Source organism: Macrobrachium nipponense, chromosome 9 (genome assembly GCF_015104395.2).
Source record: "Macrobrachium nipponense isolate FS-2020 chromosome 9, ASM1510439v2, whole genome shotgun sequence".
In the NCBI taxonomy this organism is placed as follows: domain Eukaryota; kingdom Metazoa; phylum Arthropoda; class Malacostraca; order Decapoda; family Palaemonidae; genus Macrobrachium; species Macrobrachium nipponense.
In genome coordinates, this window is record NC_061110.1 from 64,805,727 (window position 1) to 64,832,773 (window position 27,047).

At 38.6% G+C, this 27,047-nt stretch overlaps 1 protein-coding gene across 4 annotated transcripts in view; it reads right to left on the reverse strand.

Moving 5' to 3' along the window:
- The window catches only part of LOC135218670 (probable ribonuclease ZC3H12B), a 463,521-nt gene that overhangs the window by 14,024 nt on the left and 422,450 nt on the right, over window positions 1-27,047 (reverse strand). Inside the window, exon 1 of one of the 4 annotated variants that reach the window (XM_064255117.1) lies at window positions 749-1,737. The exons of the other annotated variants lie outside the window; for them this stretch is intronic. Coding sequence (XP_064111187.1) covers window positions 749-1,000 — 252 coding nt within the window. The 5' untranslated portion in view covers window positions 1,001-1,737. Of the gene's footprint in view, window positions 1-748; window positions 1,738-27,047 lie in introns of those variants that run through there. 4 annotated transcript variants of the gene reach the window in all.

Sequence of the window (27,047 nt, forward strand, 5' to 3'; positions counted from 1 at the left end):
ATACCTTTGTTTGCATCACAAAATGGTAAATGTGTACGTGTGAGGGTATGCAGTCTGTGGCAATTTAGAAACTTGTCCTGTTTGACCCGTCATACAATTCCACATATGAAAACCCATACTGATGATCTCCAAAGCCCTGCCATTCAATTCTCTTTGCTTATTGTTTGAAAATAAAATGCATTAAATGCGATTTGATAAGACCAAGATAAATAATGTCACGTATTTATAATTTATGTCTGCCGAGAGTCGTAAATTCATATCGAAAAAATACGAGTATCCTCTCTCATCCACACATTATTTCCTAAACCTTTAAACCAGCACTCAGTACTTCAGTTGAACAGTGGACACCAATGTGGAAATTACCTTTGAGGAAAAAAAAAAAAAAAAAAAAAAAAAAAAGATAACGTTATCACACCACCTCACATCCGGCTCCACGGAGCACAACGCTCTACACACAATGGGTGAAACTGAACACTTGTCAGTTGTACGACTATCAATCAACAATAAAATAACATTCTTAACACCAATTCAAAAACCTTGCTTAGGCAATATATATAAATATATATATATAAATTAAACTTTTGGAGATAAATGATTATTTCACACTAATCATATTAACATACCCTAAAGCAAAGATTTCACTTGATAGTCAGAATGAAACAAAATGAACTCCCAGTAAAGTTGTTTTTTAAAAATGATTTTCGTTTGGCAGGAAACGGATTTTGATGGAATCTTGCAATTTACTTACTGGGGGCTGCTGTGATACAATCGTCATTTTATTAAGTGGAAGACTGGGCAAGTGAGGAGCAAACGAAACGAAGGTGTTGATGGGACATGATGGTGATGGTGGAGGTAATGGTGGTGATGGTGGTGGTGTTGCGACAGCGCTGCTAGTCCTTCCAACTCCCCACCATACTCCACTCCCTCCCCTTCCTCTGCAAAGGAGATCCGGGTACACCCTCCTCTCTACCTCACCAACACTACACTCCTCGTAAACCATATAACACACTTTAGGTTTTCCGATGACACAGCAAGGGGATTTCAGATCTCTTGCTTAGTCCAGATATCTATCTACCAATGGAAAGATCACCCAATGAAGCTTCAATACGTAATCCACTATAGGAAGGCAATGTGGACAAGTCCTTTTCTGTTGTTTCGCAACACGTATCACAGGTTTGTTTGCAACGTTATCACAATCGACGTTTTTATAATTTAATAAATAAGCAATATTATATCTGTCTAAAGATAAGGCACTCTTCGGACTTAGCCTAATAGCCTAAAACAGTCGAGGGGTACAATATATCCACGATGTCGATGCCACTTATCTTCAGTGCAAGGAGATAATCCAGAAAGCGACGAAGGCAATGTTTCACCACAAAATATATGAAGATCACAGCAGATTATCCATGGAACTTGTGTTAGCTTAAATATTTATAAATATATTTGTATGTACTTTTAGACGGATTCTAGATACACGTATTTATAACTAAAGTTCTATAAATAACTTGAGCACACACAGTTAGTTGATACACACTTTAGCACAAAGCTTACACACTTAATATATCAAGAAATATAAGAAAACAGAGAGCGAAAGGCAGACAGTTATGAGAGGACGGGGCGCCTACTAGCTTTCAAACGCACGATTCGAGCCCACCACCGCCTCCCACCAGCTCCCGCACTACACTGTGTGTGTGTGACTGACTGCCTGGCTCTGGCTGGCTCCGCTCAGCTGTCTACTGCGAGGCCAAATGTGTTTTACCTTCAGCAGCGCCCCGCCGATAGCCAACATTCGACGGCGTACAAGCCGCTTCCTAACCCTCTCTCCTCTCCCAAGCCCACCCCCTCCCCCTGACAAAATATCCCCATCTCTCCTACGTTTTTCCATCCGGTACGAGCACCAGCTATCTCTAGACTGCCCCCCCCCCCTTCCCTCTAATCCTCAGCTCTCCCTCTCCACATCCCATATCCTGTTATTATCAGATAAAAACAACGAAATGTTTTGATTATTGTCAATTTACAAAGAACGAAAAATAATCAATAACGATTACAAACCGAACAATATTGATGATACCACAAACAAACAACATGCAGTCTTTCGCACCTTTGGACACTACTAGATGACGAATTTGCGTACCACTGCACGACGCCTGAGCTGGCACTTCTGGGATAACATAAGTACGGTGTGGCAACAATATCTCTTGTGTATTATTTACAGCGGGCAATGTGCGCTGTACTGCCACTGAGGGCCTATGGGTCACCCGTTTCCCACAACGTCGGGAATCCCCAGTGAAATCTTTTCCGACAGCGCCACCTTCATTCCTTCCTTCGCAGTCTCTCGCCACACAACCAAGTCACATAAAATCTTCCCCCTCCATTTTTCCACCTCCGTAATAACTACTTGGTTTCACTTCTATAACCATAAAAAAGTAAAGTTATGACAATCGAGGCTCTAGGGCAAACGAAGGAATATTTTTGAAATCAAGGGAACAGTTGAATTTAAAATCAGATACGGACCACCTTTCTCAGTTGTCTTACTATGTTGTTCACCCACTCGAAGAAGGAAAAGGGTTAAAATGCTAATGCATTCATACCTGTACAGGTGACCCATGAGATGCATTTTGAGTTTAAGGGACAATACAGATCAACCGACACTACACTAACATAAATATGAAAATATTACAGAAAATTTTTGTTTTTTTTTTAAAGCTAGAAATACCATAGAACAGCTACGCTAAATAGTAGTAAGCGAGATATATTACTAACATGTATGACTGAAATCAACTTTTATCGTTCTTTGAAACAACTGTAATGTGTGCCGCCCAGGTCTTGGTTTCGATACAGCAATATTTACACGCTGCAAGTCATCTTCTCTAAAGTTTTCCTTTGCTATTTTAATAACTTTTATATATATATATATATAAAAAATAATCTTCAATATCATGCAACTAGCAAATAATATAAACAACCTCCCTAGGATCTTAAATATAGAACAAATTCAGTCAAGTGAAAAAAGCCTGAACGAAGCAATAAAGCTGTTCTATGTAGTTTCTAGGACCTGCAAGTAAGTGTCCCCTGAAACACAACAGCGACATTACACCAAACGAGTAGCTCGTGTATGAGGAAAAATGACCTTCATTCAATATTAATTGATTCCAACAACCACAGTAGTCCGGTAGTGTGCATAGCCTTTATCTTTTCTAAGAGTCCAACCATTATTCCCTCTCACACTTCACACTGTAACTCAATTCCTTCCTTGACTATCGTCTTTTCATCCCCTTCGACATTCTCAATGCCTCTCCCACCATTCGGAGTTTCAAGCATAAAACTTTGCGGGGTTTCTTTGTGTTTTCACTAAGAAATTAACGAGACCCATCACTTCAGCATGATACGGTAAGAATACACTTGAGAGAGAGAGAGAGAGAGAGAGAGAGAGAGAGAGAGAGAGAGAGAGAGAGGATATCCAACTAAAGCTCATTTGAGTAGCATTACAAGCTTAGTCATACAATAATGGCAATATAAGTGCCAGTGCATGTCAAAAACTATTTAATAAATTTCCAACACCACCTTTGGATAAAAATTAAATTCAGTGCTCTCTGTTAACGTAACATCAGTTGAACAATAAAAAGAATAAGTCCACGAGGTCACCATGATATCTTCAAACAACGGAGACCGAACTATGAATTCCAGGAATTTCTTTTTCCGTTAATTTGCTCTTTTTCATTCTTACTCTCCGTATCAGCATGCTTGCTTTTTTGTTCATCAAACTACAAACTGACATTTAATCGATAAACCACCCAATGCTGACTCAGAAGAATCTATTGTGATGTATTTAATACAGGGAATTTAAAGTAATCTTTAAATACCTCGCAAATAATCATCTCCTACACAAAATTATAGTTGTTCTGTGTGATCAAATCATCTAAGTCCATCGATATTCAGAACGCTTACAATTTATCAGAGGTAAATGACTACCTGTATCATATTAGAATTACGACTGCCATATATAATGCCTGACGTCATTTCCTTGGCAGTATTTCATCCCGGGCCTTCAACACACTTGTCAACTTACATACAAACTTGCGATATCTGGAGACATCCGAAAAATTCTCTCCCTCTCATTCATATGTAAGTATATATATATGTGTGTGGGAGTGTGGGTCGGTGGTGGTGGGTGGGTATAATATAATATATAATATAATAGATTATATATATTATTATATCTATATATATATTAGATAATATAAATAATGGATTTATATACACATATATGAACAAAGTTTCAACCACGAAGGAAAATTGGAAAACAGGAAATGCCAAGTACTTATGTCTTATTAATAACCAGGACATGGTCACAGCAACTAAACATATACAGAAGCAAGGGCCTATATAAATGGTAGGTACAAGTCTGTATATATTTAGCTGCTGTGACCATGTCTTGGTAATAAGACGAAGGTATTTAGCATCTCCAGTGTTTCAAATTTTCCTCCGTGGCTGTAACTTTGTTCACATAATCATCAAGTTTTTATTTCTTCGTGATTTAAAATTATATATATATATATATATATATATATATATATATATATATATATATATATATATATAAACACAAGCACACACCATATGCCTTTCCCCTTTAATAGAAGTGGCACAAGAAAAGTAGAGCTTTCCAGTTCTTAGGAAGACACGGAGAAGAAGCCTGCTGCCATATGCCGTTCTGAAACCAGACTAACATTGGTACACATCAGGTACACATCATTCACAGTCTGATTGGCAGAATCGAGCCTAGGACGTGGCAACTGTGAGTTGTGTGATATGCTAATAAGGCATAGCACCAAATATTTTTCTATCTATAAACCAAGGCTGCAACCCTAAAGCCAATATTATAGTAGCCTAATAGGAAAGGGAAACTGAAAAGTAAAGAAGTTTCATGAGAAAATAAACAAAATACATAAAGGGAGATAAAGAACATAAATATACTAAATAAACGTGAAGCATCACTCATGTCAGCCTGCTAAATGCAAAAGCGCTTTCGCCAAGTTTGAACTACGTTCCAAACTTTATATATACCTAACAGTAGGTATATATAAACTTCTAGAACATTACGTGATATATTGAACTTATCAAAAAAAAAGCAAAGCTCAAAATTAAGTGTAAAAATGGCACCTATAATTTTTTAATGAGATCTGGGTGAGTAGATCCTGTGCCCCAGGCTTACTAACATAATAGTTCGATTTTTGATAACATTTAATTTTATACCTCATAATTTGAACCATGTACTACGCACTCATTTGAGCAAAACCTTTATTCAGAGAGATTCAGCATCAGGAGATCGGCTGATGCAAAGAGAGCAGCATCATTTGCAATGGCAACCAACACATATTGCGCACAATCAACATAAGAGTATTGGGCCATGAACAATGCCGGCTCAAGGAACATTGAAAACAGGAGCTTCATCATCAACCGGTCAAAGGCAGAACTAAAGTAGAGAAAAATCTTACAAACTTCCTGGCCAGGCTCTATAGATTATTGTATGACACAAAAAACTGAAAGAAAAGTCCCGCAAACAAAATACAAACACTATACTTAAGATTAGACCACTACTTTATTAGCAATGGTATTTAGAATTTTAGTCAACAGATGGTAAAAAACTAAATTATATGGGAAATATGGACATTGGTCAGTAACTAACACAACCATAATTACTTACGGAGGTATCATTACCAATATTCCAGCATGTGCATATCAAACCAGTCTAACTGATGCATGAAAAATAATAGACAATATAGAAGTACTTAGCAGTTTTTGCAAAAAAAGAAAGAAAGAAAGAAGAAAAAGGAACTTGGGATCCCGCCTCCAAGAGCATAAAGGTCAAGCAAAAGTTTTTATAGCGCTGCCAAAAGTACGATTGTGGCTAAGTTTAACCTTAAATAGAAAAAGACAAAAAAATACTGCGGTTAGAGGGTTGCAATTTGCTATGTTTGATGGTTGGAAGGTGGATGATCAACGTACCAATTTGCAACCCTCTAGCCACACTAGTTTTCAAGATCTGAGGGCGGACGGAGGGACAAAGCTGCTACAATAGTTTTCTTTTACAGAAAGCTCAAAAACGGGATGAGGCATAAGGAATTTTCAATTGGTCTACTACTGTCAAAAACAACAGCTATAATAAAAGGGCTGCCTCTTCTTTTGTGCAGTGAGTGACAGAGACACCTGTTTTCAGAAAACGATACCGAAATAGCCTATCTATCTATCTCTCTCTCTCTCTCTCTCTCTCTCTCTATATATATATATATATATATATATATATATATATATATATATATATATATATAATGTATACATATATATATATATATATATCATATATATATATATATAGGATAGATAGGCTATTTCGGTATCGTTTTCTGAAAACAGGTGTCTGTCTCTCACTGCACAAAAGAAGAGGCAGCCCTTTTTTTATAGCTGTTATTTTTGACAGTAGTAGACCAATTGAAAATTCCTTATGCCTCATTCCGTTTTTGAGCTTTCTGTAAAAGAAAACTATTGTAGCAGCTTTGTCCCTCCGTCCGCCCTCACAAGGGTGGCTTGTGAGAGACGACAGAGCAATGATCGCTGCCACATTCAGATTCTAACTGTAAATCGTGGATGAACCTCTGTGCAGAAAACTTCCACAAAATGAACCACGTATACAAGAACTAGAAAGATCCAGCAATTCGAAGTTTTGCTCCGTTCCTTGCTCCTAACTCTATTGAATTGTGCACTATTTCACCAACCTACCATCATCCATTTGTTCCCCAAGCTCAAACAGTTTCTTTCACCCATACCATATTTCTCACCCGCAGATCATTTTACGTCACTGACCCTACAGTTTTCTCTGCACTTTAGCATTTTACTTTCATTCGTAATCAGCATCCATACATCATCTCCACGACTGAGAGCTCTTTAAACAATTCTTTAATATATTCCACCTTTGGCTTTCAAAGCCATATCAAGTGCAAGTGTGTTGATGTATGTATAACTATAATATATATCTATATATATATATAATATTATAGATAATATAATTAGTGAGCGCACACGAGCATGCATATCTCCCCAACTTCTGTTACCTATACAGTGAGAAGAGTGGGAGAGTCAGTGACGTGAACATCGTCAGGTGGGGTCTCACTCAGCCTTCTGACTTCCTTGGTCGATGACAACAGCGCTCGGCATTCAGAAAAACTTGAAAGAATATTTCTGGCAGTGAACAATAATTTTCAGCCATACTGATGATACCGTAGGGACTGAAGAAAATAGATGCTGACGAAAATTTAGGATAAAAAATAACAGGATGGGTAGGGAAGGTAAATGACATAATAGCATCAAAGGTGACGAAGCAATAAATGGCAAATGCGATGAAACAGAGCCTGCAGATCAAGCCAAAGTCCTGACAACATCATGAAGGTAAGGCAATGAAATAGAAAATAACATAGGATGGGTTTATCCTAAAAAACTGGTTGGCGATAATATGAGCGTTATATACGTATATTAGGACAATGAAAATGATTGACATACTTTTCTTCGAAGTAGTTGACAATTTAGTCAGTCGAATTAACTTAACAACATATTTTGGGAGTATACAAGTGAAGATAAGAAGAAAAATGAATGATGACATATTTTATACCAGCGATTAGTGTATCAGAAGGAGAATGAAAAAGCCTGAAAGACGGAAAAAGAATAAAAAAGACGATTACTTCAGCTTAATAAGTAAATATGAGAAGAATGATGCCAAACGCCACTTCCCATCTCTCTAAATGGCTCCATTCAATCAATATACGGTTAAACCGAGTTATTTTCATGCTGGACATGCGTGACCAGAATCATGCACACATACATAGGTGGGTCCTTCGCTCTTGCATGATCAAAACAATGATGAATCTGAAGAAGTTGAGGGTTTAAGCACCGAGAAAGTTCAGATGGAACACTCGGCAAAGATGAGGCGACACGGATTAGTTTCGTTCATTCCCTTCCCTCGCCAATACTTCACCGGCATTTTCTGCCGCAACTTTGCATTCATTAACATGAGCAAACACCGGTCTTCGCGACTTCTGAGCAATGCTAAACTAACCTGTGGGACCATAACATGGAAGACAGGTTCGTTACTTCACACGAGGATGATGTGGAAATACAAAATTAATGTATCGAGATGGAGAATCCCAGAGCAAGACTGTCCCACTTATTTTGAAAAGAAGGCTTTGCCATCAAAATAAGATACATGAGAGGTTTGTTTCTAATCGTGAAGAATTTCTGTGAGGATTATATTATGTTTCATGATGCTCATCAGATGAGGAAATTGCTGAGTCTAGTCAAGTCCCGAACTCAGAGCCATGTGGAGAAAAACCTGAGTCACTTTTGTACTACATGACAACATTCCAGCAAACCTTTAACAAGGTTTCTGAAGGTTAGCTGAAGATAATAACTACTCCTTTAACGCAATTATATCTCAGGTCATTCAATAACATAAATAAGTGAAAAAAGTAATAATGGTTATAAATTTTGTAGTTATTAGAACATTTTCACTTATGAATTATCAATCACAGATCAATACAACCATACTTAATTAAAGCTTCTAGTATTTTCGTAATTAAGGTTACATCTCATGAATCAGATAATGTAAATGATACACATTCCTACAAACGCAGAATCGCCCAGGTAAACAGAGAGAATTTGCATATGCACAGAGAAGAGACGACATGCCAGACAACACAGTCATCAAACATGACTGTTATCAGTTGTCAAGCAACTCATGCTTTTGATAGCTCTTCCTTAAGTATAAAAAAACAATACTTATAAAGCAAAGACGATGGCAATAATAATAATAATCCAAAGAGAACTCATCATCACACGAGTCAATAAAATGGGAAAAGTAAATCCACAGTATATTTCAGTTTGATTTTGTTATTTAATATATATAAAACAGGAAGCTTTCGATGACCTGCACGGTCCTCCTTGTCATGACCTGCACGGTCCTCCTTGTCAATCTGACTGTAATCACAAAAAGTGACTACACAAAAACTTTGTTTTTGACTTGATTACAAATAGGTCTCTCTCTCTCTCTCTCTCTCTCTCTCTCTCTCTCTCTCTCTCTCTCTCTCTCTCTCTCTCTCTCTCTCTCTCTCTCTCTCTCTCTCTCTCTCTCTTTTCTTTGGAGATGTCTCATGGACGACTGATAAAGATAATAAGGGCAGTAACGACAACCAACCCTTCATAATGACAGTGATGATGAAGCCGATGGTAGTCTTAGAGGGTTAAGAAGAAGACTAACTCATCTGGCAATTGCTATTATGGAGGTCGGTCGGAGGTTGGACCCGGAACCGAAAACGATACAAGCGCTTCTTCCCTGTAATAACAAGTGAGCAAATGACAAAAATGGGCAGAATAGATCAGTGGAGCAAAACACGGACTTTAAAACGTACGAACATCAGCCAATTATGCTCGCGTCCCTCACAAGAAGGAAGTAACAGCATGGAGCAGTAACACAGAAAGGTACAAATACACATCCAGAGAACAAACTGCAATCACAAGGAAATAGCACAGTCCTTCTCTCTTCTTCTATTATATAATAAATAACTAATTCTGCTGTCAGCGCGTAGCCTCCATTGTCAAAAGTATCTCCACAGATTCTATTGCTATGAAAAGACAACAAAATATGTAATTTACTAATACTACTAAACTTTACGATATTACAATTATAAGAACTAACCTAAACATAGAGCCTCACCTTCAGCTAAATGTTTTATGAATTATAAAGAAGAAACACACTGAAATAAGTAAATCTCAAAACACAACAGAAGGGCACCAAACACGAAGGATAGTTCGCGGAACAAAGCAAGACTAACATCGGGAAAATGAGTCTAGAAGTACTGTACTTTAAATTCGGATCTCTGACAATACTTCCGGAGGAGTATGAAGGAATGCCAACCATCCCTAATTTTTGTTACAACTTACTGAAAACAACAATCGAAAAAAAAATATTAACTGGCCCAGAATGAGACACAAATCTCATTTGAAGATTAGTATGTTCTTGGCAATTTCATTTAATTTCCACATTTTAGATTCTAATATTCTAAATGGCCATATTTTAAAATCCAGTCCAATCCCATTCAAATAACCATTTGATAACGTCCAAAACATTTCGTTATATAATTATGTTTGTGAAATCACTTAGATACTGGACTGGATACTAAATTTTGTTCTGTTCTTCTGTAGCAAAGCCCCACAGTAGTCGTCAATAAGAATGCAACCAAACAAGTAAAAACGTCTCTTTGAGATTCACGCAACTTTCCTATACCAAGATTCTTTTCTTTATTATTAGATTCTCTCTCTCTCTCTCTCTCTCTCTCTCTCTCTCTCTCTCTCTCTCTCTCTCTCTCTCAACGCCCGTTCAACTGGCGCGCTGAATGCAAGGACAGCCATATTTGGAAGAAGAATTTCTTAAGTTCAGAGTCAGTTTCAAGATGCACATGGTCCGCCAACCAATGGTTATTTACTATCCGGTAGTTTACACGGATAAAACAATAGGCGAGCCATTCAGTGAGAAACAAATATAAACACAGGATTTACTTTCTGAACCTACAGGTTAAAATTATTCTACTATACTGTAATCATTCGAGTAACTACGTTTTATGTTCAGTTATTTATTCAAAATTTACAGCAATATTTTCCAAATAAGAAATTCACACAAAGGCTAGCCAACATTAAGACACTTAACAAAGCACTGGACACAGCCACCTTTACCTCAGTGAACAATAAACGCAACGCCCTTATTCTTCCTGGACTATCAAGATCCTCATGATAATATACCTTCTGATGCATCCAGCCATCTCTCTCTCTCTCTCTCTCTCTCTCTCTCTCTCTCTCTCTCTCTCTCTCTCTCTCAGCCAACATCCTGGAGGATATTTCCATGTCCTGTCAATCACTCAGAATACGCAGTGTCATCACGAACCACGCTAGGCAACTGTTAGAACGTTTATCATTCTCCTAAAGCATCTCTCTCAACAAAACTGGCCCCAGAAAACAGAAAATAAAAAACAATGAAGTAACACGTCCTGATAGGAGGGAAAGCAAAGATGCCTATCAGGTGGTGCAAGAAATAGGAAGTCCTTTGGTCCAATCAATATTGCAAGAGTTTCCAGGGCAAATATTCATCTCCAAATGAAGGAAAACAATTGGAAAGTAGAATGCAGTCTAAGAACATTACTATTAGGAGTAAATGAATCGCTAAATAAAGAAATAACAACACATTTCATTATTAGTTCAAACAAATAAAGGAACGTACGATAACATTACTGCCTCTATCCAAATCCAAGGCATGGTCAGGAAAACAGCAAAGTCCCCAGTTTTGATGTCACGATAAGAATAAGTATACGATACTGGGTACTGAACCATGTGAAACTCATCAGCATTGAATGTTGGCATGAATGTGCATAGTTGTGCGATAACGAAATAAGTCAAGCAAGGAATGCCTGAAAGACTGGCGTTAGTGAAGAGAAACTGCAGAAACTGGAGGAGAAGTTTGAACGTGTTTGCAAGAGCAGAAAATGAACAGTGAAAATGAGCTACATAAGAGGATAAAGGGGAACCGTAGCTGGCTTTCTGCAAAACGAGAAGTTTGCAATGGCGCGGAAATTAGGGATGAAGTGGAATGAGACCTGAAAGTTTGAGTATTTATTCAAGTAGGACACTATACACAATGATATGATCATAAACAAATAAATAAATAAATAAATATATAAATAAATCAGGAGCGGAAGAATGTTCCAGCGAAGCTATTTCTGTTGCAAACTCATATTTTTCTTATTTCAAACCGGCCGAAAAGTTGGATTCAGAAAGAACAGTCAAAATAACCAGTTCGCTGCGAATAAGAAAGGCTAAACAGGAGAATCTACCATTGCTCCCCATTAACCTACTCAAGGAGGATAATTATCTAGAAGAGTAGCTAATATGACGCCCACTAAGATGTATACAATGACATTACCAGTGACTAAAATTCTGCACAGCCAGTTTCTTAGATTGTGTTCAACTTTATATGAAAAAATTTATGAGCTCAGTCGTGCCATTAACACGTATGTTTTGTGTCATATACGTATTTCTGAAAATACAGCGATGAATGATTTATGCGTATACGGAAGTTACTGTTTTCCATTGAGAACAGGACACAGAACATGACCATTTAGGAAAATCTGTTCTGGATGTTGTCAAGGAATCGTGATAATGGAGAGAGTCAGAAAGACGGACAGACAAGCACTTTCTATTCAATTCTCCCTCTTGGGTTTTCTTGTTGTCACGAGGAGGGGGAGGCCGCAGCCATACCTAGAGAAGGAGAGACACAGGGTGAGCGAGAAGGGGAGGGCTGGAGCAGACATGGCAATGGCGATTAACAATGGAGGTGGAGGCGATGCCTCACGATTACTGCTGAACCATAGCTCTGCAGCCTCCGGATCCCGGTAATGCCTCTCCCCTCCCCCGTCTTTCCCGGAAGCGTGTGGCTCCACTCATCCGAACTTAGCCAATGGCCTAATCAATTTCTCTCTTCTCCTTTCTCTATCCTCTCTCTCTCTCTCTCTCTCTCTCTCTCTCTCTCGCAGTTACTTCGCTTTAAAATTATTCAACAGATTTTAAACCTCACAATTATCTTACTCTTGTGCCTGAGAATTTGTTAATTTCAATATTCTTATAAATCCATTAGTCTCCTTGACCTCGACAATTTAAGCCAGCAATGTTACGCATACTTATACTTGTCTGCTCTTTCATATATATATATATATATATATATATATATATATATATATATATATATATATATCCATCCACAGGCAAGCTGTTTAACTAGGTCACCCCGGTTGATAATTTCTCTTTAATTTTCTTAAGCATCGGTTGAAGGAAGATTTCTTCTATGATATCTGAATCCCAGGTGCCATTTGCAATGTTTATTACCTGTCTTTGTTTAATCAAGGCCGACTCCACCACCTGGCTTTTGTACCGACATTTGCTGCTATAAATTAACGTGACAAATTCCAGTTTATTCTGTGGTTATGGTTATTTATATGGTTAAAAATAGCTGAGCTCTGTTGTCCATACCTTACTGACTGTTTATGTTGTATTAATCTCTGGGGAAGTGATTTTCCTGTAAAACCAATATAAGATTGATGAAGGCAAATGGGTTAGATTTTCCGAGAGTCTGTGTCACAATCTTAATTCTGTCCAGGTGTGGAATTTTTGTTTTATTGTTAGACATCTCTCTGGTCTTGTCTTTAGGGGGTTGGTAGATTATATTTGGTTTATGAATCGCTTTCTCGATCATATTCATAAAGCAAATATAATTTTCTACCAACTCCCTCAAGACACGAGCAGACACATCCAACCATAAAATAAAAATCCCAGACCTGGACAGGATTAAGCCAGTGACAAAGACTCTCAGACAATATAACCCTTTGCCTTTACCTACCCAAATACCGTAACCAAATCCATGATTAACGTCCAAAAAAGACAATTCCCAAAGACACAGGAGTACATGATATATGAAACCCAATTCCCAGACTATGACCAATCTTATATCGTTTTTACAAGAAAATTACTTCCCCAGTGATTAATACGTACAACATAAATGGTCAGTTAGGTATGGACAACATAGCTAAGCTATTTTTAACCATATAAATAACCATAACCACGGTATAAACTGGAATTTGTCATGTATAATTTACATCAGCAAATGTTGGCACACAAGCCAAATGGTGGAGACGGCTTTGATTAAACAAGGACAGGTAATGAACATAGCAAAGGGCACCTGGGATTCAGATATCATAGATTAAATCTTCCTTCAACCAATTGCAAAAGATTACAGAGAAATTATCAACCAGGGTGACTTAGTTACACAGCTTACCCGTGGATGGATCTCTTGGTATAAATACCGCCTTTTCTGTAACTTTTCTCATTCATTACCTACCTGAAGAGAGAGAGAGAGCTATAGTACTTACTTTCAATATTTTGGCATTTTTATTGGCTCCTTTTATTAGATAGAACTCTGTTGTAATAGAACATTTTTACCTGTCATACATATACATATGCATATCATATACATACATACATACATACACATACACACACACACACAAACACAATCCGTCCCAGCTCCCAGGTACCGCAGTTAAAGTGTAGATATGGCCGTGACCGTTGATTTTTTTTTTTTTTTTTTGAAGCAAAACACGCTGAAAACAAATATATAACATAAGAGAGTGTCCACCGTGCAAAACGAAGAGACATTTATCTAGATTTAGCTCTTGTTCCCCCAAGTTAGTGCAGGAATATGAAGGTGAAGAGGTCGTCTATAGGACGTCATCTTGAAAGACTACTTTGATGACAGGTTTAGGTCGTGCAAAGGCCTGCAATTCCATGACCCAAAAGCTAGCAATGAAATTGGTACAGATTTGTAATTTGCAGAAAGCAAGGTGGGAGAGAAGTAAGTCTTTGTAAAATATCTCCACAGTAATTTTCTTGTGGAACGGAACACCATTTATTTGTTTGTTAATCTATTGGCATTTCCTCTACATACTTTATTGGCTATTACCCTGAGAAAGAGAAATTTCAATATGCAAGTCAGACATATCTCCTCAAGCTGGTTAACTGCCCATCACACAAGTAAAAAATATTCTAGTAATCCTATCAACCCCCAGCATCTTTTCATTCTTCAAACTTTCAATTCCATCCCTCAGCACTTGCTCAAGAACGACGTGAATCATTCAGATGTTCCTCTGTTCAGAACCAACCCCACGGCAACGGATAGGATCATTTTTCCCAATATCGTATCATGTTTTCAATGGAATTATATGCAATGGAAATTTATCACATATTCAAAACGGCAAACACTGGCTCACATATAAACACCAAATATACCTGAAACATATGTATGAGACCGAGATATTTTGGACCTCAGTTCCCTTCGGGAGCGAGAGTCCTCTAGGATACCAAACATCAGCCGTCTTTTCTCCTTCTCGGTCGCTCGCTCGCTCACGGATGTGTACGAGGAACCGATGAACTTTCCCCGCTCTACTCCTCACTCTCTTGCTATCTCCGCGTTTTTAACAATGACGCTTATAAAGTATATACCGGTACTTTCCACGCCCCCTTCATCCCTCCAGCTTTTACATCTATATCCATATCTATTTCTAGTCTATATATTTATCTACAGATATATACTATATATAGATTATACGCCCACGTGGGAAGTGAACAAAAAACAAGCTCTCACTTTTACTCTTAGACATTTTCAAGCAAGCAAACGACTCATATTCCTTGTGGCTATAAAATCTTTACAATATATATATATATATATAATATATATATATATATATATATATGTGTGTGTGTGTGTGTGTGTGTGTGTGTGTGTGTGTAATGCAGGTTATTAGAAAGCCTTTCCCACTACCCACCTACAATAAATGAAAGCCACCCAACAGCATCCTCTTATCGAACGTACATGTACTATGAATAACAAATAAATACGCACAATAACTGCATTTTCGGAGCAAAATATTTGAGTTATTTGAGGTTCTCTCTCCACATTCCCAGCTTTCAGATCAGAGTCCATACTATCGTCTAGACAAGAGGCGGGATGAACTAGAGTCTATGATTGAATCGCTGCCAGAAAACCTCCGGCGCAGAGAGAGCCAATCGAGCAGACTTCGACGGGCCATTGCCTGCCTTCTTTTCTCCGCCCTGATGACAGATCCCCAGGAGATAATCACAGTCAAAAATGTAACTGTGCTGACTCCACCCTTCCTCAAACCCTCAACACTAAAACAATAGATCACAGGCGAGTGACAACTTGCCTATGATCTATTCAACAACAAGAATACTGGATTTGAAGAGGAGGTTGCACTTCTTCCAGAAATGATTCGATAGTGTGCATTACCTACTTGATGACGTTAATGGACAAAGCTGTCCAAATAGCGAAAAAGTTCCACCATGGATATATTGAACAGGAAACCGCATCTTGCGAACTGCACATGACTTCATAATAGTAATAATAATAACAACACTAATAAGAATAATTATCTGTCATTAGCAATTATGTAGGCTACATTATTTACTTAAATACCTGCTTCAAGCAGCAGAAACTAATGGAATTCAATCACACTTCAATTTTATATGTATGTACCGCACATTACAAACACAACATTGAACTTCACCATTATAGTGAATTAAGGTTTTGTTGCGCTCCAAACTAATATGACATAAAGAATGTCGTAATTCTCAATGAAGCCTTATGAGTATCAATAGAAATCTTGGCGGATGTGCCAGAAAAAAAAGAAAAAGAAAAACAGGATCAACGTTCTGGAGACACCGGTGCATTTGCTGGCGAGGCAACAACAGCCACTCCACCCCCCCCCCCCCCCGACTCCCACCCCACCCCCATCGTTGTCTTAACGGGCCAAGTGCATCCGAGAAACGCATCTCGATTTTCACGAGCATTCCATTTGTATAAGGATGTAAAGCGAACGCGACGTAAATGGAGGGAGGGAGGGAGGGAGACAAGCAGGGGGAGGAAGTGGTAGGAGGAAGGGGGATGAGAAAGAGAAAGACCATCCACAGGTGAGGAGAGTGCATGGGGGGAGGGGGAGGGGGAGGGCACGGGCCAAAGAAAGTTTGCCGTGTGTGTTTGTACGTGAGTGGCTGACTGGTGGGTCCGGTTAGTAAGTATGTTAGGTGTCGCGAGCGCATCCTGGATCATCGCCGACCCGCTCCACATTCCGCGGAGAAAGAGCCAGAGAGAAAGAACGATCCACCTACTAAACCTCCTCCCTCCCTCCCTCCTCCCTCCCCGGCCCCCGGCGACCACACGACGTAACAAACCCCCCTCCCCATCCCTCCAGCCCCCCCTCCCCCTTTCCCCTTGGCCACCAGGCAAAAAACAATCCCAATTGCATCGACTTCGGTAGATATGGCGTTTGTTAACAAATGGTTGAACTTTCCTTGGGAATCCCTCCAACGAGTTGTGTTCTGCCGCATAGCTGCTGTACACCCAGGACGCTTTCTTTGGCATTCCTCATTCGTCATCTTCTCCTTGACCCTGTACTCTCGCCGAACTAGCTTCTCCTACCCGAACGGCAACCCAAATCAACAACAGGTTGCTAGGTGGAGAAGGGGCAGTGCTCTCCAGTCTTATTTCTTCTTGGAATAGGCTTTCTTTTCTCTTCACCCTTGCTTATACAAATTCACGGGTCTAGACGAGAACTTTTCAAGAACCACAAGAACAGAAAATAAAAGAATACAAAGTAGGCTATTGGAAAGATACCTACCAAACCATTAACAACAACATTTGGATGAGAGGGGGCCATCAACCTTTAGTTCACAGGCTTTTAAAAAAAGGTTGCACAGTTAATTAAGAATAAGAATGCGCGTGAGATGTTTACAATACGCTCCTTATCTGTCATGAATAGGAGGGAATAACAACCAAATGGTGACGATAGGGCAATTTCATTTCATACTCGATCGGAGAATCCTTTTATCACAGGTGATTCTCCGAGTGACGTAGCACATCTACCTAAATTTTCCGGGATGCCAAGTTTAATGTCAGTAAAAAAAAAAAAAAAAAAAAGTCGCACAGTAACAGCGATCTTGCTCCTAGCCTTTGCTTTTTCGCAGTGCCAATTGTTATTTTTTTTTATTTGCATGACTTCTACCTATATGTCAAGTGTCTTAAACGCACTGATCAGCGTTGGTGGAATTATGGAAAATTGTTAACGCGGTTAAAAGGTGAATGTCGCTGTGTCTACTTTCCTTTCTCTTCTGAAGTCACTGACTCAAGAGGAAGATGGCTTTTGGGTGGAAAAGCACGAACTGATACATCTTCCAGTTTCGGCTTGTCTTTCAAGAGGCCGGGGAGGAGCTGGGCGGCCTTCCCGTTATGTTGTTATGACCGAGGCTGTCAGAATAAGCGGTCCTCCAACGACACATATTTCCTTACCGCGGATGTGCTTTTTCTAAAAGCAGCCCAATAAATCAACAATTTTGCTCCCATTTCTTATCTATTCATGGAAGTTAAAATATTACTTTATTTAAAAATTCATATACTTAGCAGCCCATTCAAACAAATTTCTTTACAATGACTATCTTTTCGAGGCATTTTCAGTCTCCCAAAAAGAGCTTTAGTTCTGAGAGAGAGAGAGAGAGAGAGAGAGAGAGAGAGAGAGAGAGAGAGAGAGAGAGAGAGAGAGAGAGAGAGAGATTCTTACTTATACCTGCCACCAGCCTGGTATTCCCAAGGAAATTATTGTGGATTTGCGCACGAGTTCTGGTTGATGGCCGAGGGATTTGGAACATGAACTTCTAATGGCAGTGCCCAGAGGGGCTTCATAGTTTCCAGCATAAAACAGAAGGGATATGTGACATCCTAGAAGACTTTTTCGGAATACGAGACTTCAAAAGTTTTCTGAAGGAAATATACCAGTCTATATCCACCGGTTTCCTTTTAATTTCAATGGTTCTAACAGACGTTATAGCACAAGCCCTATCTCGGAAGAAAAAAAAAATGTCAAAATTACGATATGTGAGAACACTCAACTTTTGTGAATAAATTGGGAGAGAGGACAAAAGTGACTTCTGAGGTAAAAGTTTTTTTTTATAACTGAAAGAATAAATACGAAATAGATCTGTATATTATTAAAATCGGGTGATAACAATCGGTAGGTACTGAGCGCAAATACCGTTGTACCTATCACGTTTCACTCTATTCATCCTTCTTTAAAAATGGACACTTGAGAATCCATGCCTTTTATCTTATAAACAGAACAAAAACGTGACTACTGCTTTGCTATCAAATCTTTTTTTCTCTCGCAACTTTTGAGATTTTGAAAAGTGGAATCTTTCTAGAGAACTGACAGACTATTATGCTATTGTGCTTTTTTGGAGGCCTTTGCAGACCCAAGCTGTCTTCCTACAAGAAATATATAAGCAAAACAGGTGACACCTTACAAAACTGCTTTTCTCTCTCTCTCTCTCTCTCTCTCTCTCTCTCTCTCTCTCTCTCTCTCTCTCTCTCTCTCTCTCTGTTACAAGTGGTAGCGCATAACCGAGAAGGATCGTGATCAATGCGGCGTTTCCTCCGAGTCCATTTCTGGGACGTTGCTTAGAAATGACCTAACTCTTAGAAAACGATTGAGTTTCCGAAGTGAGAGAGAGAGAGAGAGAGAGAGCACAGAAACTACGCATTAAACTGCAAGGTGGTAATCACATAAACAGAATTAGCTGCAAACTTGGAAACTGATCCAACAAAAATATGAGCTGATTACCTTAGTTTTCATAATACTCATAACATAGAAACTATAATTATGATAATGAATTGTCTTAATTATTATTTAAAATAACCTTACTATCTAATCTTCCAACCTAATCATCAGTCAAAAATCCAATATTTCCGAGGCCTGGAAGGAGAATTTATTGACCTAAATAATAACATAATCTTATCATAACTTTTGAAAATATTATGTTTGGACCACTTTGAAACATTGCTAATTCCAACAAAGTTTCCCTACTGGATCCGCCTTTGTTGGCTGAAATGACGACAGTTGCATCAAACATCATGGACGCTTTGTAGAATAAACGAAAACAACAAAAATCATAAGAGAACAACGATGTTCACTGTAAAATGACTCACAAGGTAATAAATATTATAATATAGCATCAGTCGAAAAGACGCGGAAGTTGAACCGCTGCACTCTTCTCGCCTGACGGAGGGCCGGTCATGTCCCCAACGAAGAAGGCCTTCGAGGATTCCAGGAAAAGGTAACACAGCTCACCAAGTGTGTGTGTGTGTGTGTGTGTGTGTGAGAGAGAGAGAATTCAATACGGTGATAAAACCCACAAACTTCAAAAGAGACCACTCATGGCAAATCACGAACTTCATTATCGAACAAGACTTGACAAAACAATTTGTGAATCCTTGGATCATTATTTCCGCGAAGAATTGACAAAAGAATTCACAACCCATTTAATGATATTCAAATGAAGATTCAATGGAAGATTTTGGCTATTCCATACCTCTTACACAGGAGAGGGAATACAAGATTCTTCTGGAATACAGCATATGGGGAAATAAGTCACTGTGCTCCTTGAAGAAGTCATAACTTCCACTATCACTTTTCATTCCCCTACTTTGTTCAGCAGTCTAAGTACTTCTTGGGTTGTCATGGGAAGTTTTTATTGATGTTTGTGAGTTCAATGACGCTCTGTATCTTACATACACACACACACATTTATTGTACTTTTCCTTAAAAAGACCTTCCAAGACACAGGACGCGGCTCCCAGTCAAGTTAATAGAGCAAAGATTCTGACTTGTGCGTCCCTTGAGCTCATGTCAACAATCATTTTTTGTACGACAATTTTGTAGTGACTGCAGTGCACCACGGGCGGGGTGATTTGTGTGACCTTCCTTCACATAGCCATTTTGGATATTTTTGTTAGAACATGCAACATTTCACATTCATCCAATTAACATTTTTAAACGTTGTAGTCATTCACTGTAGTTTAAGAGAAGAAATCCATCGAGAGAGGATTTTTCACTTGTGTCAGGTTAGGATGGACGGATGCACGGTCAGGTCAGACTAACTGCTAATGGGATGTTTATTATTGTCGGAGGTTCTCCAGAATTTTGTTTTCGGCCTACATTTGATACTATTTCGATTAATCAAAAATAAATTACTATCCAAAACCCATTAGTACCGTACACGATGTCACGAGAGAGAGAGAGAGAGAGAGAGAGAGAGAGAGAGAGAGAGAGAGAGAGAGAGAGAGAGAGAGCAAAAAATCTAAATTTTTTAGGGTAATAAGCGAGCTGCTGATGGAAGCAGTAAGTAAGTGAGGTGGAGTAAACATCTTCCGTGCGACCCAGTACACCTGCACGCAAATACAAGTGCACAGTTGGGACGGAGGGGGAGGGATGGGGGCGGACAGGCCGACGGCACAACAATCAAGTTCCGGGGAACCCAAGAGAAAGTCTCAACGCAATCTCACCTCCCTCCCTCTCTCTCTCTCTCTCTCTCTCTCTCTTGTCCGGGTTGATTCGTTAGAGAAAGCTTACCGCGCCCCCCCTTCCCCCTCCCTTCTAAACCCTATAACTCCTGCTTCTGAACCTTTCTCATCCGGTTGGTGAAAAGGAGTCAAGTCATGGCACACTTTATCAGAGACTACTGCCCTAACCGTTGACGTTGTAAATATGATGTTCTTAACTACTATCATTATTATTATTATTATTATTATTATTATTATTATTATTATTATTATTACACAAACATCCATACAAAGCAGGCCTAAAGCAGCTATTAGTCTTGCCTATTTGTGAAAAAGAAACACACACAAAGAGAAGACCCTAAACATAAAAAAATCTTAAGTAATGGCGAATGGCACTTCATCGGAAGTGTTACAGTCCTTCTTAAACTAAGGAGTCCTGTTTAGGATAAGGGGAACGAAAGAGCTCCAATATTTATCGTTACCGTATGTGACCACCTCATTAGAATATAGATGCCAATTTTTTTGGCATCTATAATTCTCAACTAAAAAAATAAGAAAAAAATTGGAAATAGAAATTCCGTTAAATGCACTCCCTGATGTTGGGACAAAAGTACACTACACAACTAGCAATCCTGTCTAACATAAAGATTTGTGAGAAAGCTCACATTTAAGTATGAAAGCAATTTCTATTAATAGACAATCAATGATTACGAAGCAGATGGTTTTACTGCCATTAACGCGGTATTCAACATAGGTTTTTTTGGAAAAAAAACTTCAATTCCAACGTCCTGTCCCACAAAGTATTTTATTCTAAAATTAATATACATGTTTGTTAAGAACAACGTCCCTGTGCGAAGAGAATCTTAGAGCGGGAGAGCGAAACAAAATCGGTCAGTCAGTCAGTGAGCGCTCTACTGACTACACTATCATTCTCATGCGATGGAAATTTTGTTCAGGTGAACAATAATAGTATCACCTGCTATTTAATTCATCTTATTTTCTAGACCAACAGTTTAATCAGTAATTAACTTTGACTAAAAACAACAAAGGTCGTAGAACACCACTCCGTGGAACAATAGGTCACTCATAATAAGTCTGGGCTCATCGAAGGAAAAAAGAAGAAGAAGGAGGAGGATACAACACATACACACACAAAGTTGTACATGATACAAAAGACTGAAACTACAAAGTTGAAATGTTGCAGTTACAGTAACAGAAACACTATGTAAACATAAATGCATACTTACTGACGGTCTATCGCTAGAGCTGCGAAAATATAAGTTGTAGATCGTGAACTAGAGGAAGGATTAAAAAAAGAAGTTGACAAAGAGCTGATAAGTGTCAACCTCTTATCTAATCCCTCCTCCGGCCCAATAACAATATTATATATACATCCACACGCGCACACACACACACACATATATAATATATATATACATATATATATATATATATATATATATATATATATATATAGATATATATATATATATATATATATATCGAGCTACAATGTCCTTTAATATCTAATTCGCTCTACCTCGGAATTAATATATTTTCATATATGCTTAACCGAAGGGGAATTTTTTCTCGATAATAGATTTGCCTGGACCAGGGCGCGAACCTATGGATCCTTTCAAACCCAGGAACGTCAGTGAAGCTTTACCAACTACCACACCGCGGTGGTGTAGTAGGTAAAGCTTCACTGACGTTCCTGGGTTTGAAAGGATCCATAGGTTCGCGCCCTGGTCCAGGCAAATCTATTATCGAGAAAAAATTCCCCTTCAGTTAAGCATATATGAAAATATATTAATTCCGAGGTAGAGCGAATTAGATATTAAAGGACATTGTAGCTCGATATATGTATATGAATCACGGAAATGTGATATGACTTATATATATATATATATATATATTATATAATATATATATATATATCACACACGTACATATTACATAAATGGATATACTTATGTGCGTTTATAAATATAAAGCGTATGCCCTAAACACCGAACAAAAGAAAACTGCATCTGTTTATTATACAGATATCCAAATGGCTTACATACTTTATGGAGATATTAAACAGCTTCAAGTTTTTATTTCTAGCCAGCATAACAATTTATTCAAATTCGAATCCAAGGATTTCAAAGCACCTTGCAAAAAGTTCACAGTGATTCTTTTGACTTTGTCTTAACACAAGTATCTGATCTGCTGCAGGACTTGGAGCACACTAAGCCGCACGGTTACAACTTCCTGAAGAAGGTTGGTGCAAACTCACAGAAATCACAATTATCTAACCTTCGAGAAATCGCTCAACAATAACGACTGGCATAATATTTCTGCACAGATTGTAACCTTAAGGACACAACCATTTCGCAGATAGAAATGCGTCACAAACACGTTACTCAAGATGGCTTCATTTGTAGCAGTAGTCACCAAAGTAAGAAAGCTCTAGTACTCTGATGATAATTATTATTAATAATAGTTTAACCAGACCACTGAGCCGACTATCAGCTCTCATAGGGCTGGCTAGAAATACCAGGTCTGGGTCACAAGCCTAAACTGGGAGCAAATAGGTCATTTGCGTGATGATTAACTAAAATGAAATTTAAAAGAGACTATAAAGTCTATGCATTTACACTGGAACACCTGTACACATTAAATATATTTGCTCGTTTTCATACATACAAAAAATAATTAAATAATAAAAATAACAACAATTAAAATTCAGATTTAAAAAATAATCAATAAATGCCCTAATGGGTTTTGTATTTTCATTATTTACCTATTTGTTTTTATATTTTGTCTATTCAATTACACTGTCTTATGAATGTTAAAATTGGACGGATCGAAAATATGATAGATTCTGACAAAATTTGCCCTATTGATTTACTTCCAAAGGTTGAGTAGTACTCTGAAGAAACAAGGAAGGTTAACATCGCGTGCCACCGAGCTCAAATGAAACAACATGGCCTGCCATTTTACATATAGTATATGATAAAGAACGTCTGTCTTCAGACCATCAATACGAACCATCAGAATCCAGCGCCGGAAAGGGTTTCCGGGTCCTTAACAAACGCCGGACTCAAGGCAGCTGAACAATGAGTTGTGGAAATCCGGTGGTCAGTAGAAATGAGAAGATAACGGGAAATGAAACATAATCCAAAACCAACGTCAACAGCATTTCCATCAGTTTCATTTCCCAATGTAGAAGGCCAATTTCAATGCCAAGATTGCCTTTAACTAAATAGTTCTGAATGAGGTTACTACAAAATACTTCCTGTCAAGGTCTACGAGGCTGCAGCCTTGTACGTTCCTACAGATTACAGAAATATTCATAAGACAGACAACCAGTGACAAGAATCCAGTCAAAACATTCAGACTGAACAAGAATGCAGATGCACGGCGATGCACAATATAAATCACTGATGTTTATTGAAGGGTCACCTGCCAACACTGCATAGAACACGATGCGATTCTTACTGCATAAACGACATCATCGGTCAGCAGACATCTCATCACTTTTAGTTTACTCTAACAAGCAAAAGAAAATCCCAAACTCATGAGACTGACCTGCTTCAACTAGCGACAAAGGTTACATTTCGCAGCATTGTACGATGAATGACAGTTTACATTTATATATATATATATATATATATATATATATATTTATATATATATATATATATATATACATCTAATAAAAGGATCCCATAAAAACGCCCAAATAAAGAAAGAAAGTACTATTTTTCAGAGACTGCTGTCTCACTTCACCTGAAGAGAGAGGCAGCAGTCTGAAATATAGTACTTTCTTTCTATATTTTGTCGTTTTCTGGGATCCTTTTATTAGATGGAATTCTGTTGAAATAGAAAATTTTTAACAGTCACATACATACACACACATATATACGTGTGTGTGTATGTGTGTGTGTGATATAATAATAAAATAATTAAATATAATAATATAATAAAGATATTAAATATATATATATATATATGTATTATATATGTGATATATATATATATAGAGAGAGAGAGAGAGAGCTAACCGAAATAAAATCACATGCACAAATCAAGCTTACATGCCTATATTCAAGGCATACCCATTTTTGAGCTACGAAGGAAGACTGAAGTAAGTTGGGGTGTGGGGGGGGGGAGGGAGGAGTGCCAGGCCTCTCCTTCAGGTTATTGTACCTTTTTTCAGTGGTGTAGTGAAAGAGAGGAATAACCAAAACAAAGGCTTTGCATTCATGTGTTTCCTTCCATCTTCACTGGATGCTCAAAATAATGTACGTATGCACTTAGTCCGGTGCTAAGACTTACGGCTGAGACTGTGGTGGGTGGCAAAAAGGGTAAACAAGGGTATGGGACAGCCAACCTCATCCTGAAACTCTTGGTGAAAACAGAAGAATAACATCCTACGAAATTAATGACATCAGAGACGGGAAAAGGCGCATTGTGAAAACATCGTCCCCCGTCCCCGCCCCCGCCCCGCGCATTTCTTAGCAGCTTACAGCCTTTCTCCGAGTTTAGTAGCCGTGGCAGAGAGACTATTGATGGTAATAGTGGCAGAGGGACTATTGATAGTAGCAGTGGCAGAAAGACTATTGATGGTAATAGTGGCAGAGGGACTATTGATAGTAGCAGTGGCAGAAAGACTATTGATGGTAATAGTGGCAGAGGGACTATTGATAGTAGCAGTGGCAGAAAGACTATTGATGGAAATAGTGGCAGAGGGACTATTGATAGTAGCAGTGGCAGAAAGACTATTGATGGAAATAGTGGCAGAGGGACTATTGATAGTAGCAGTGACAGAAAGACTATTGATGGTAATAGTGGCAGAGGATATTGATAGTAGCAGTGGCAGAAAGACTATTGATGGAAATAGTGGCAGAGAGACTATTGATAGTAGCAGTGGCAGAAAGACTATTGATGGTAATAGTGGCAGAGAGACTATTGATAGTAGCAGTGGCAGAAAGACTATTGATGGTAATAGTGGCAGAGAGACATGTTGCACAGTTAACTTTATAGGGCATGAAAAGACTTCTGGGTAGGTACTCCGATATACGAGCATTATTACCCATAATCTAAATCTCACATGACGCAATTCCTATATCATAACTCTCTTAAATTGTCCAAGTTTTTAAGCCACAAATTGGTGCATGATCATCAGGAAGCAAAAGCAACATGAAAGAATCCCAAACAAGCAAAGGAACAGAAAAAAGGAATATCCTGACCAACCCAAAACAAAGGAGAGGTGGACATAAGAGTTCCTGCTGATAAGCGGATTCAGTTCACTTCACCAGATACGCCACTCAGGAATGGTACATTAAAATGTCTATGAACATCAGTCAAATGCACAGCCCTCTATCCACCAACCCAATGAAATTTGGACTGAAGGCAAAGTCCTGAAGGCAAAGTCCTGGAAACCTCCTGTGCATAATACAACAAAGCAATCAGGTGCAGACAGAGCCGGATGTCATCGCGTGGTTCTAGCGTGCCTCCTCCTCCTCCTCCTAAGAGGTCTTACGACCGCACGATTTCAATCACCCACACAGGTGTATAAGCGCCAAACGTCTGCATTTAAGTATGAAATCCAGTCTCGGCTACAGACATATAGGTAGGCACTTCTACAAAATTTAATGATGACAATGATTGCCATCAAATCTAGTAACTGCTCACAGAGAGAGGAAAGAAAGTCAGAACTTCGTCATAACCTAAGATTAGCAATTCAAAGGCGTCATCTGTTTCCTTTGGCGATACCAGGTAGTAAAACCCTTGGTAAAACCGGTACCGGTACCAACGGTGCCTTTGGTCATCTACAACGCAACCTTTTTGTGCGTCAGCAAACGTGAGTCAGAGACTGGAATCACAAAAGAGCTCTCTTCTAGCTTTGCGAATGGGGAGCAGTTTCTTCAGAGGGACCTAGAAAATAGTCAGTCACGATGTTCATCAATAATTTTCCCCTCAGCATGCCCAAACTCCCAGGAAGTGCTTT